The sequence below is a fragment of the Moschus berezovskii genome, chromosome 21 (genome assembly GCF_049115385.1).
Source record: "Moschus berezovskii isolate FMDL1 chromosome 21, NW_MosBer_1.0, whole genome shotgun sequence".
NCBI lineage: Eukaryota > Metazoa > Chordata > Mammalia > Artiodactyla > Moschidae > Moschus > Moschus berezovskii.
Window position 1 is genome coordinate 47,490,976 of NC_142480.1, and position 13,787 is coordinate 47,504,762.

The 13,787-nt window shown below is 49.4% G+C and overlaps 1 protein-coding gene across 2 annotated transcripts in view; it reads right to left on the bottom strand.

The window, feature by feature from the left end:
* Positions 1–3,533: 3,533 nt before the first annotated feature.
* Positions 3,534–13,787, bottom strand: part of ALPK3 (alpha kinase 3) — a 56,345-nt gene continuing 46,091 nt past the window's right edge. For both annotated transcript variants that reach the window (XM_055417877.2, XM_088829604.1), the window contains 7 exons: positions 13,589–13,716; positions 13,422–13,457; positions 10,091–10,371; positions 9,447–9,535; positions 8,576–8,799; positions 5,733–5,781; positions 3,534–5,135 (listed from right to left, as the gene is read on the bottom strand). In XM_055417877.2, the coding sequence (XP_055273852.2) occupies positions 4,790–5,135; positions 5,733–5,781; positions 8,576–8,799; positions 9,447–9,535; positions 10,091–10,371; positions 13,422–13,457; positions 13,589–13,716 (1,153 nt within the window). In that variant the 3' untranslated portion in view covers positions 3,534–4,789. The remainder of the gene's footprint in view (positions 5,136–5,732; positions 5,782–8,575; positions 8,800–9,446; positions 9,536–10,090; positions 10,372–13,421; positions 13,458–13,588; positions 13,717–13,787) is intronic.

A 13,787-nucleotide genomic window follows, 5' to 3' on the forward strand; every position in this document is an offset into this window, starting at 1 on the left:
TCAAGCTAAGTCCAATATCTGGGGACAACAGAAAAGCATGTGGTCTGCCCATCCAAGGAGATATTTAATAGACTAAATTTTATGCCATAGTAGACTCGGTGGAAACTCAATGAAGGGTTAGCTATTTTGAGCGTACAGTTGAAATGGATATACTCTGAAACAGGTATAACTCCCACAGTGGCCCTGATGAGTGGGATAAGAGTGACTACAGTAGGATAGGATGAGCACAAGCCATCAGAATACCCCCTCACTGCAAAATGGTAAAAGTGATACCATTTTCATGCAGGAACTGTAGATATCAGTGTTACTATCAGATTGTCAGGCGAAGTCATAATGACTCCTACCACAGCCCAGCTTGGCCAGTGCAAAACACCAGGAGGTCTTTGGCTCTTTGTAAACTTTAAAATGTGCTCTCCCAGAAATGGTCTTCTTGCTAAAGGAAATTCACCCAGCTCTTGGCATTTGGTATGAACCCTTTGATCTAGCGAAATCATTTTCCCCCTCCATTTTGATGAGCAAAGAACATCAGAAGCAATCCATCTTCAGGTGGCAGGGCCGCAGGACTCCATTGCTGTCCTGCTTAAAGATATGTAATATCTTAGCTGTACAGCTCCATGCCACAACCTGCCTCATGGGGACCTTGACCTCAGCACTGCAATGTTCCATCATGTTGATAGGGCCTGGAGATCAGCAGTTTCCCTAGATGCTTTGTTGAGACATATGTATGAGTCAGAGTGGGGAGATAAAGCATGTGGAAATGCAAACTTTTCCCCTGATAAAGTTCTTGGGGATCAAGTGATCCGTTGAGGTCCGAATAGTTCGTTAATTCAGAACAAATTCCTACATTGTGAATTCCTTACCACTAAGGTCCAATTTCAGGCAAAAATGTCAGGTGGGAGTATCTTCTTGCTCCAGCCCACTTATTAACTGACCCAGAAGACTGACAGCTTTGGGCTGGGCCCAGAGCGAGTTAAGGCTCGTGAGCAGGACAAGCCATTAGCACAAATGATTCTGCCAGCAGGCCACCTGTGGCAGACCCAGGGTGCTTGAGGGATTTATCTGTGGCATACTGGGGAGCTACATGGAGCCTCGGCAGAGTGCTCTGTGTAGCTTTTGGAAAGTCTTGAATTGGAAAATGTGGCAGAACCCAGAGTGTGGAACCAAGAGATACCCTGGCCAACAAGTAACTATTAGCCTGTTGAAACACAGTCCTCTGACTTGTCACTGGGCTCTGGGGCAGTCTAGGGCTTGGCTACAGCATACTAGGTGGCCATGCTGGCCTTCAGGAAAAGGGGCTGTCAGACCTACCCAGCCACAGACAGGTGTGGCCGCCATCACTAGGCAGACACGCCAGGACAGGGTTCTCAAGGCACAGGCAAGCATGTGTGTGGCCTCCCTCTCCCATGATGCCTCCTCCTGACCTATGGCTGAATTCATCTCAGTCTACACCTACACTATGGCTTTAATGAGGTGGGAACCCGTCTTGACCATTATGGGCCCTTCTGGATTTGGCTTGCTCTCCTGACCTGTGACGCCTTTCCCATCAAAATCCACAGGATTATCACATGTTCTAAATCTTCAACCAGAGAAGGCACTTCATAGCAAAGTGATGGGTTGATGCCTATGGCATCTGTTCATCTTGTCAGGATCCCAGAAGTCTAGAAGTGGTTAGCTTGAAAATACAGTGAAATAGTTTGCTGAAAACTCAGGTGTGGCACCAGCTGGAAACAATACCTTGCGAAACTGGGTAAGGCCTGCCAGATGGAGCATAAGCTCCAAACTGGCAACCAGTTCATGGTGCTATTTCTCCTACAGGTTGAAGTGTGAAGAGGGGCGTGTTATTACTACATCTCAAAGCTCTTCTCATACCTGAGGTTTAGGATTCGACTGGTGTAGAGGTTTTAGTCCCCAAGGGAACATCTTCAAATATTCATATTATGATTCAAGTGAATTAAATTAAAGGCCTAGGCATCTGGCCATCTCAGGTTTTTTGTACCTCTGAGCAACACATAGCTAGGATAGGAGTGTATCTAGAATAGGAGTATACATAAAGACTACATGTAGGAGTAGCTAGGATGATTAACCCTATTGAGGGAAAATAAGATCTCTGCTATTTAAAAGGGGGCAGGGTACAGATGGATGTGGGGCATTTTCTAAAGTGCTTCCTGGTTCTCCATATCCAGTGGCTAATGTCCACACAGCCAGGACCACTAAGGAACTGGACTTTGGGACTGAAGATTTGGGTCACTCCAACAGGCAAAAAAATCCCTAGTCATAAATACTAGTTCTCATGACCAGTTATGGAAGTGTACTGTAGCCTTTATTCACACCTCCCTTCTTGTTGGGTTATATTCCTTCCACAGGTTGCAGAATTTCAACATGAAATTATGATAAAAGAAGGAAGAGTATAATTTGTGACACTGGACTTTAGAGAATGGCAGCCCTGGTCACTACCCCTGGACTTGGTTATGCCTATGACCTTGGTCTCCCCAAGCAGAAAGTGATTTGCTTTTGGTCACATGTGAGAGTCGTAATACATCATATGGGAAGAAGGGTGTGTTTTTGTGTTTCAGGGTTTCTCCAGTGATTGCCTACCCTCTTACCCTCCACCATTCTTCTGGTGAGAATCCCCAATCTTTGGAAAACTGCCTCTCCCCTACTCCACATTGCCCTGAGTTCCGGGACAGGAATTTAAATCTTGAGTGGAAGGAGACCCACTGGAGCCAACAGCAGTAGCTCCTGGGAGGCAAGCTCCAGAGCTACTATGGCTCCTGCCTTTCTAGGTCCTGTGAACTACCCCACACCCTTCCCATGAGTCCCTGCTCGTTGCTTAGACTGGTCCAAGTCCATTTCTGTTATTCAAAACCTGAGAAACGTAACGGTCAGTGTCTGAGACCACCTCATACGTCTCTGCCTCCCACTGGTGGTCAGCTCAGGGTCTGGCATAAAGGAAGTCTGCTCAGTATGTCTGAATGAACGGGTGGGTGAACAAACAAATCAACAACACCAAGGCAGTCTGGATGTGCAGGCTGGGAGAGTGGGGCACAAGAGGAGGTAGAGAAGTCAGAAATGTCTAGTGGAGGGGGAAACACAGGGCAAAGAAAGGCCTGGGGCTGAGAAACCTCTGCAGCTGGGAAAGCCGGAGACAGTCCGGAGTAACTGAGAGGATGACGGCACTGGTCATCCCTTCGGCTGGCCTTGCTGCAGTGGAGGCAGTCGGAGATACTAGGCATCTCCCCAGCTCTACTCTTCTTTCCTGGGTTCCTTTCTTTGCGTTCCTCTTCCAAATGAAGGAGCAGTTCCAAAGGCCTAAGCACCCTCATGCTCAGGGACCCAAGTCATTTTCCCAGTGATACAAGAAGCACAGACTGTATGGCTGTGGCCATGGAAGGCTGAGACTGTCAATCCAGGAGCCAAACCATGGATCTATCTTTCCAGTGGGTCCAGGGACTGGAGGATGTCCTCAGAAAACCCTGCCTGGGGAGAGGGGACCCTGACCCCGTACACCTACGACCACACTAGAGGAGGTGAGCTGGATGCACAGTGGCTGCCTTTATTGCATTCCAAGGGGACTGGGCTAGCTCTAGACTCCCCCCTCCCAGGCCTCAAGAAGGGCTCTCAGGAAGGACCCAGAGTGCTGGGCTGAGGACAACTCCTCAGGAGCCCGTACTGAGGCCCAGAGCTGGAGGCCCAGGATCGAGAGCTGAAGGTTGGAGGCAGGGGTCCTAATCCCCAGACAGAGACGCTTGTCCACCCCACGCGGGGATAGGCTGCATTCTTCCCAGAACTCCCACGTGTACTCCCTCTGGAGAAGAGTCCAGCCTGCTGTCCCCGGTCAAGAGGGCAGTGTGGAATTCACTGTGACCCCTCCCCTTTCAGTAAGGAGCACGAGGTCTCACAAAGTTGACGCCTTCCCTCTGGCCACAGCTGCTGATACAACCCTCACCTCACGGCAGAGGGCCTGGGAGGAGGGGACAGGTGTACTGGGGGTGGCAGCTGAGAGGCCAGAGGGTGTGCTCCTTCCCGAGGTGTGATGGGTAGGGTGGGGGTCAGCTAGGAAGCCCTTGGGTAGGGGGACAGTCAGTGAAAGGCAGGCACAGGCTGCAATCAGGCTCAAAGCCAGGGATGGGGGATGGGGAGCAAGGGGGCAGGGGAGGCAGAGGAGTGAGTGCCTGAGCAACAGGGAAAGGCTGGGCATGAAAACGCATCACCAAAGACCACTGCACAAGAAGGGGACAGGCCCTGAGCCCCATTCGGGCTCAGGGACAAGTTAGTGGCAAGATAAACTGGGATAAATGAGGCAAAATGGCTGAAGGAAAAGACCCTGAGAGTCACCAGGCCAGACAGGGCAGAGGAAGTCTGGAGCCCTGAGGGCAGGGAGAGATCAGAGCCAAGTGAAGGGAGAAGGGAGATGCTGTACCACATGCCCCAGAGCATGACGTTAGTAGCAGGGTCTGGGCAGGACATTGGCTGCAGATCATGCAGAGGACTCAGGGCGGCCCCAGCAGTGGCCATGTAAACTTCAAGGACGGCCAGGCTGCCAGGCACTTGGAGGTGGGGCCTGGGAGCCCTGGTGACAATGGCACCAGGAGAGGCCACAGGACTGGGTGCCACACGTCCAGTGTCTGATGAGGAGCTGAGTAAGGAGCGGCTGCTTGGAAAGGCCCTGGGTGGAGCCTCCTGGGGCACACCTGCTCCAGTTGGTTCTGTACTGGGAACATCTCTGGCGGTTTGAGCTGCTTCCTTGTTGGTCTGCTGCTGGATGGAGGCCCCCAGCCTCCTGTGGGGGCTACCGCATGCCTTGGGCCTTGGTGCCCCCCTCTTGGATGGGAGGCTGTCCCAATAATTGGGTGGCAACCACCTCTGAGGCCTGAGGGGTGGCTTTGGAGCCCGAGGCACTCTTCCGGGTGCCCTGGGGACTTGGGGGGCCTTTCTTCTGGGGCTGAGGACTCAGCTGGGGGCCCTTCCTGCCGGCAGATGGACTCTTGGAGCCTTTGGCCTTGGCTTGGGGGTAGGTGGCCTCTGGGCCCTTGAAGGGTTTTAGCCCCAGCATCTCACAGAAGGTGTTGCACTGGTGGGAGGAGGCAAACTGGTCCAGCAGGGCGGGGAAACAGCTCTCCTTGAGGCCTTGGTACCTGCGGCAGGACACAAGAGCTGAGTGGGGTCCCACCCAGAGAGACAGTCCTCAGGGGCAGACCATGCGGTGGCCATGGCATGGTGTCATGCCCAAGGTACCTCTTACCTCACCTAGGGGTGCTGGGGAGTCCACCTCAACTGGCAGCACCCAAAACCTCACTTTTAATCTGAGACCTCATTTGGCCTTGGCCCACGGAATTCATCATGTGGGATGTCACTTGGTGTGAGGAGGCTCTGCTTTATCAACATAAATTAGTGCAGACTCCAGGTCCCCACTCCACTCACAGGCCCTGTTTATCTGCCCCACAATGAACCTCTACAAGGTTTCTCTGTGAGAAAGCAGAGGAGCGGGTTCACTGCAACCCCAGAATGCCAGGCAGTCCTTTGTGGATAGCAAGAGCTGCTGGTCAAGATCCGGGGTCAGGGCCGCAGCAGGTGGGGAGCAGAGGTTCCTAAGACATTAGGACATGGCCTTGGGCACAACTGGGGCTACTGAGTCACAAGGTCCAGCACCTCGAGGATGGAGAACCAGAACTTTGACATTTTACACCCCAAGACGCCTCTCAGAGGGCATTCTGTCGCCAAGAAGCACTCACCCTCGCAGTTTGGTAGCAATCTGCACATCGGTCATTTTCCAGTTAACCCCTGAAAAGAGAAAGACAGAGAGTATTGGGAGCTGGTGGTAGCCTGGGGCAGTTCTAGGGCCCCTAGGTCTCCAAGATGCATATCATTTTAGATGGGAACAAGCCAAGCTCTAGGCACATCTTCGGGCTCCCTCTCACTGGGCATCACCCAGCCTGTCTCAGAGGCAGTGTGGGTATATTTGTATTATGAGCAGTAATAACAGTTCCATTTTCACAGGTGAGGAAATTAAGTAACTTCAGCAGAGTCATTCATTCATTCATTTAGTAACTGGGCACGGTCTGTGTTCAATGACCACTGTGAATTAAAGTATCATTCCTAGACCCACAAGTCTTCCAGCTAAACTATTCTGTCTCTTCTGGGTGAGATTAGGTCATCCTAAACTGGGCAAATCTCTGGCTTTGAGCTAAACTTTCTCCTCCTCCTTAACAGATCAGCCCATCTGGACAGAGAGAGACGGGTGGAAATGGAAAGGTGTAACAGGGCTGGGCTGGCAGAAGTGTAGCATGGGTAAGACCAGCTTCCACATACTCATCAAGGCAGCAAGCAAGCACTCCAAGCAGCCAGACGGGCTCCAAGGTTAAGAGAGCCCTGAAGGACAGAGCTGGGCAAACTGTGATGGAGGATACACATCCCACCCTGGCCAGGCTACCCCAGCACCTTAACATCGTGCATCAGGCCTGTGACCGCCCTTCCCGTTTGCACTCTGTCCAGCTGCCTTCCTCCAGGAACCAAGCTCTCACTAACAGGCCTGAGTGCCAGTAGATGACAGAGCAGCATAGATGTGGGCTTGAAACCAGGCAGATCTGGACTTCCATTTTGGCTCTGTCGCTTTGGAGCCGTGTGTGCTTGGCCAGTCACTTCCTATCTCTAATCCTCGACAATAAACCCAGTGATCATGCTGCCCATCTTGTGGGGAATTAAGATGATCACGGTATGTGTCAGACCCTAACTTAGTGTCTGAAGCATAGCAGTTATGCAATAAATATTCAATTCTTTGTCTTTTCTCTTTCAGCATTTTTCACATTCCATTTTGCATGATAATGCTCATGATCCCTCATTTGCACAGAACTCTGGTTTGCAGAGGGCATTCCCAAATACAGTCTCATGGAATCTTCATAATAAGTCTGAGAGAGAGGCAGGGAGGATACTATTATTCCTAGAGAGGGAAAGGAAATGGAAGCTCAGAGGGATGAAAGACGTAATCTGTCTGAGCTTCTTTTCTTCTCTGTAAAACAGAGACCCAGCTAGAAAATGAAGAGGCCTGGGCTTGAATTTCTTTTTCTTTTCTTTTTTTAAGGCTTGACTTTCTTTGATTTCCAAGTCCTTCTACTATATTATGTTATTATCCCATTGTAGAAATTGGTATATTTATTATAAATTCTTGAGGACAATGGCTATTCCTAATTCACCTTTTTATCTTCTCAATATTTAGTGATATTAGATGAAAAAAAGGAAGGAAAGAAAAAGGGAAGGAAAAATTTATGAGTTAACAAACGGAATGAATAACAGTTTAATGTGTTACTAGCTCGCCCTTCCAGAGAAGGCAATGGCAAGCCACTCCAGTACTATTGCCTAGAAAATCCCATGGATGGAGGAGCCTGGTAGGCTGCAGTCCGTGGGATCGCTAAGGGTCGGACACGACTGAGTGACTTCACTTTCACTTTTCACTTTCACACACTGGAGAAGGAAATGGCAACCCACTCCAGTGTTCTTGCCTGGAGAATCCCAGGGACAGGGGAGCCTGGTGGACTTCCGTCTATGGGGTCACACAGAGTCAGACATGACTGAAGTGACTTAGCAGCAGCAGCTCGCCCTTCAACATCTAGAGTTATATATAAATATTTATTGTACAGCTTACCCCCAACGCTAAGCACACTTAAAGTCAGTTTTCTATCTCTGGTCCTGGTTTTCTCACTTCCTTACATCAGGCATAAAATGCAATAATGTGTGACATCCCCAGCATCCCTCAATGTGTGTAGGCAGAACTGTATCTTTTCCTTTCTCCTGCCAGGTCTGGTTAAAGAGTGTAGGCCTGGAGAGGAGAAGTCAAAAAAGGAAGGAGAACTCACGCTTGCTGGCCTCCCTTTTTTGGGAAGAATCTGAACAATGGAAAAAATAGAAATAGACTAAAGAGAAGTATGAGAGACTAAGTTTGCTTACATAATATTAATAAAACAACTACCAAAGACTACTCAGTTGGTAAAGAATCTGCCTGCAGTGCAGGAGATCTGGGTTTGATCCCTGGGTTGGGAAGATTCCCTGGAGAAGGGAAAGGCTACCCATACCAGTATTCTGGCCTAAAGAATTCCATGGGCTGTATAGTCCATGGGGTTGCAAAGAGTAAGACACAACTGAGCGACTTTCACTTTCACACTCACCAAAGACTGAGGGGGGAACAGAGAAGGAGGAGACAATAAAGCTCTGTGTGCAAGGGAAGAAGAGAGTTTAGAAGTTAGAGAGGAAGAAAGTTCAGAGCAGAGCTGCAGGGAAGAAGCGTGATTTTGAAAACATGGTCATGCAGCTTGAATTAGATCCCATGAAATAGTCTTCGAAATAATATATTTTTTAAGTGGAGCCTGGAGTATACTCCTTTAAATACAATTGCAGTAAGAGACTAGGCTCCATGAGGGTCTGGTATGTACTAGGGTTGCACACAGAGTGGTTTCTGTCCAGTGCACTTTAAAAGGTTACTGTGAAAGCAGAGGAGAACACATGCGGAAGTGCGCTGCACATCAGTGCCCTGCCCTCTGCATGCTCTCCTGCACATCCACACACCCACCTCACACCCTCATACCTGCCAAGTCTGTGACAAGGAAGCTGCCGTTCGTCCACAGATAGAGCCAGTGCTGGAAGGCCTGGCATTTCCACACGGCCTCAGAGTTGCTAGGCGCTGCAGGAGCTGCAGCACAGCCCCAGTCCCGGGAGCAGTAGGACTCCAGGGGTTGGCCCAGGTCCTCCTCCAGAGTGGCATAGGGGATGTTGTTGGCAGGCCGGTAGATCAGATACAGTGGGATGATCCTAAACAGTGTCACCCCGCAGTGAGCAGGACTGACTGCCCCGAGAATGCCTCCCTCCACCTCAACTCCACACACTTGGAGACAAAAGGAAGGCCCTTCCAAAAAGGGAACTCAGCTCAGAGCCTGAAGGGCAGCAAGGACAGGAGTTCCCCACTGGCTTCAGGGTCCTGTCCATCCTCTGAGGTCAGTGGGATGAGAGCTGAACCCTGCTCTGGCCCCAGGAGGCCTCTGTGCCTGAGTGAGGGGCTGGGACCCATAAGTGACAAACAGTAAGGAATACCTCTGAGAGGATTCAGCCAGGCTGTGTCCACGCCCACTAGACCCTGGATGCTTTAGTCTCCCTGTCACCTTCAGAGAGGCCCAGAACCTGCCATGCCTAAACTCCACAATCAGCAAAAACTGGGAGAAGAGGTAGGGAATTCGGGTGGGTGAGAGGAGACTGGAGACCAGAGCAGAAGCTTTTCTAAAGTGGGCCATGAATCTTGAGGTCTTTGTTTCTAGATCCTGTGGAACCACTGAGCTGAGCATGGGGCTAGCTGGGGGCCCATTTGCACATTACCATTACTCAGGGGGTCCCCAGAGGCTGTGAATCATGGCTCTGTGCAGAAGCTCAAGTCAGACTGCATGACCCCCTCCCTGTGCACTTACTCAGGCACCTCTCCAAAGCCAGGAGCAGCCCGGGCTTCAGCCGCAAAGATTTTGCAGTACTCCCGGCTCATGTTCTGGATCTTGCACCCCTGTGGATTGAAGAGAACCAACTCTAGTCAGCATGGACGCGCCCCTGCTCTCAGCCACGCCTTGCTCTAAGTGGGAGGCTGTCTACTAGAGGCTGCAGGGAGGATCCCAGCCCTGGGGAAGGTGGGGTTCACTCCTACCTGCCTCCCTCATCTGCACCTCATTTTTCTCATTTGTAAAACAAGAGGCTTCGGACATGTTTTCAAAGTGGTTTCCAAACTGTGTTTGCTGGAGCCCTAGTGATAGGTGGCTGTGCCCCAGGGGCCACGCTGCAGAAAGTGCGGCACCTGCCCCACCCACAGTCACCCCCTGTCCCCTCACAAATAAGGCTTCTCTGTGCAAGATACAGCTGAGGGAAGTGAAAAAGGTTTCTGCTGAAAAATACAGTTTGAAGACTATGATCCCAAAGATGTAGCCTGGATTACATCTCAGGCTCTCCTCAAGGTAAAGCAGAGACTGAGATGTCATCCACCTCCATATGGGGCTTCCCAACAGGACCAGGCTAGGAAGGGGAGGGATGAGAGGGTGGAAGCGGGGGCAGGGGCATGGGACAGTACCTGGATGGTGACGTCATAGTTTCTGCCCAGGAGAGAAGTCTCGCTGCTGGGCCCGAACACAAGCAGGCTGGACACCTTGATGATGCACGTGCGGCCTGACTCGAAGATGGGTTCCAGCCCATAGATGACCTTGGCCTGTGAGGCCTTTCTCAGGCTGCAACCGTGTCCACCCCCTCGAAGTTCCTCACTCACCAGGCGCCCAAAGAGCTTGTCCCCCCAGCAGCCAGAGTCAGCCAGACCCTTAGCAAACACCATGGGGGTCATCTCAATCTCTTCTCCAACTGGAGGGAACAGGAAAAGTGTGAAAAAACTAGAAACTCCCCCTCAGGACGAACCTGGCTGTCCAGGGATTAAGATTACGCTTTCAATGCAGGGGGCATGGGTTCAATCCCTGGTCAGGGGACTAAGATCCCACATGCTGCAGGGAGCAGCCAAACAAATACATAAATACACATTATAGAAGCTCCCCCTGACTAATGCAGAATCCACAGGGCAGGAAAAGCCTGGAACTGGTACACACTCTGTCCATTACTGCTCTTTGGGGGTGCACTGTGGGGTCCCTACTGGACTGTGAGCTCCTGAGGACAGACCCTGTAGCTCTGCAACCCTTGGTCATTCACAGTGTTTGGGTGTGAGAAAGTAAGGGCTCAGCCTGTGTCTGTGGAAGGCAGGGGTTTTCTGAGGAAGCAGCAATCAATACAGACTATCAGGATTAGTTTGTTTTAGAATTTGGTGTTTTGATCAAGTGAATAAGTGATTCCATCTCAACCAACATGTTTGACTGAAAAAAAAAAAGTTTGAGACCAATCCAATAGCAGTGAGTACTCCTAGTGCTCAAATTGTGATCACTAAATACCATTTTCCACTAAAGTGAAAGGGAAAGTCGCTCAGTCTGACTCTGCAACCCCATGGACTATACAGTCCACGGAATTCTCCAGGCCAGAGTACTGAAGTGGGTAGCCTTTCCCTTCTCAAGGGAATCTTCCCAACCTAGGAATCAAACCAGGAATCAAATCAAATGCAGGGGTCTCCTGTATTGCAGGCGGATTCTTTACCAACTGAGCTATGAGGGAAACCTATTTTCCACTAAAAGGAACCAGAACTCCCTGAACAAATGGCAGGAAGTGTCTTGGATTAGCCAGAAACATCCAGGGATCAGAAAGTAAGTGAAGTATCAAAAACAACTGGTTGCTTGTCACAAGAACACAAGAGCCAACCTGAAGGGGCTTCCATTGGCCAAAAAAAAAAAGAGAGAGACAATTTTACCAACAAAAAGAATAACTGCAAAGTATTCAACATTCAAATGTGTTAAAATCCATACTTTCATAATTATAAAAATAAAAAAAAAAACTTTCTCCTGGAGAATAAGAGAAACCCTCATTGGTGACCTGTGGAAGATGTTATAGCACTAATTCATTATTCTGAAAGCTTAGCAAGAGGGAAAAGAAAGTAATTTCCATTCATTTTTTTGTTGGACCTATATGTATCAGGATTACCAAATAAACATTTCCTTTTTACTGAAAAATTTTAGCTAGTGAATAAAGAAGAAATGACAGAATTAAAATACTCCATGTTGTAAACCTTAAGGAAATAAAGGATTGAAGTAATAATCAGTGACTGCTAAAACTCCTCGATAATGACAGGGGTTGTATCAGATACAGTTTTAATTAATTTTTTTTTTTAATGTGCCTTGCAGTAAGTGGGAATCTTAGTTCCCGTAACAGTGATTGAACCCAGGCCTGGTAGTGAAAGAGTCAAGTCCTAACTACTGGATTGCCAGAGAATTCCTGTTTATTATTTTTTTTAACTTTAAAGGGGATAGATCAGGCAGAAAACATGTGAATAAACTCAGTGATCATTCTTAGTATTACTAAAACAAACAGATATCATGCGCCTGAAGATTGGAGGTAAAAGGAAACACACAGCTCACCTGTGAAATGTTCCTCCAAATTTGCACCTGAATCGGAGCACCTCAAGCTAATCACCAGTTTAGAGGAAGCCCATTGATGAAGCAACATGTTAAATGGTGATACAATCAACAAAATCCAAAATGGAAGAAATTCTACACATCAAGTGACTTCAAGAAATAAATGGTAAGGAGGGAAAACAAGAGAGGGATGAGGAACTATTATACACTTGACAGATTTAAGAGATATGTCAGGGACTTCCCTGGCAGTCCAGTGGCTAAGACTCCATGCTCCCAGTGCAGGGGGCCCAGGTTCGATCCCTGGTCAGGAAACTAGATCCCACAAGCCACAACTAAGACCTGGTGCAGCCAAATAAATAAATAAATATTAAAAAGAAAAAAAAAGATATGTTAGCCAAAAGCACTGAGTGGTTCCTAATTCAAATAAACCAACACCTACAAGATAGGTAAATCTGATTTTGTGAGAATAAAGTATTATTTGGTTTTAGGCATAAGGTTATATTTGATATTAACTTTGATTTGATAACTGAACAAAAGGTACTAATTGAATGGATGAGTAAAGGAGTGAATGAAGGAAGGAATTCATGAAGCTCTAGAAATCTTTCCATCACCAGCTGCCTTCGCAGTCCCGAATCCTTAATGTGTCTTTTGCAAGAGCAACACAAAGTCTTCCCCTAATATTTGTGCCTTCAAACTGTTTGTCAAACTTCAGGGTGTATGACAATACCAGGGTGTCTATTGACATGCAATCATGTTAGGTCCTTCCCCAGAGACTGTGATTAAGAGTGTCTGCAGCAGGGCTCAGGTAACGGCATTTTTAGCAGGCTTCCCATGTGGGTCTCATGCAGGAATTCACAGACTCCTGTGAGAAACTCCAGGGAGGAAGCCAGCAGGGAGAAGTACCCTGATAGCCAGTCCTGCTCTCGATCAAGGGCTCTGACGAGGGGAGAGGGCACAGGCTGAGTGAACTCCTTGTGGGATGGCCCTCTACCCTTCCTCCCCCCTCAACTTCTGAAGTAGCTGTCCCCCTCCACCTCCTCCACAAGCCATATGCTAAACTAGGAGGAAAGGGTAGCTGTATGTGGAGATGAATGTGGCATTTGGAGCAGATTCCAAGCTTCTCTTGTAACTTAGTTGGTAAAGAATCTGCCTGCAATCCAGGAGACCCAGGTTCGATTCCTGGGTTGGTAAGATTCCCTGGAGAAGGAAATGGCAACCCACTCCAGTATTCCTGCCTTGAGAATCCCATGAACAGAGGAGCCCGGCAGGCTACAGTCCATGGGATCCCAAGAGTCGGACATGACTTAGCGACTAAACCACCACCACCAAATCTTTAAAAAACCCCTGCAGAGGCAGGCCGAGGGACACAGGCCCATTCATTCCTCCCCCTGAGGGGCACTGTACCTTGACCTTCTTCTCTGGAGATGAATCCTGACAGCACTGTGTGGAGAAAAAGAGGAAGTCGCTGTCCTCAGGTGGGTATGCCCACAGAAAGCTCTACCTCTGCAAAGATGACTATCCCCATCCTCCTTGGAGCAGAGACCAGGCGGAGGGGGCAGGGTCACACTCACCCTCGGGGCTGAGGCAGAAGTCGGTGGAGGCTGAGCCATGCTCGTTGTGGATGGTGCATCGATACACGCCACAGTCCACGGGTGACGCCTGCACGATGGCCAGGGCCGCGGGCCCCTCATCCCCGGCACTGCAGAGAGGAGACCCTCCCCCTGAGGCTATCACCATGGCACAGCCCAGGTCAGACTGTGTCCTGAGGGT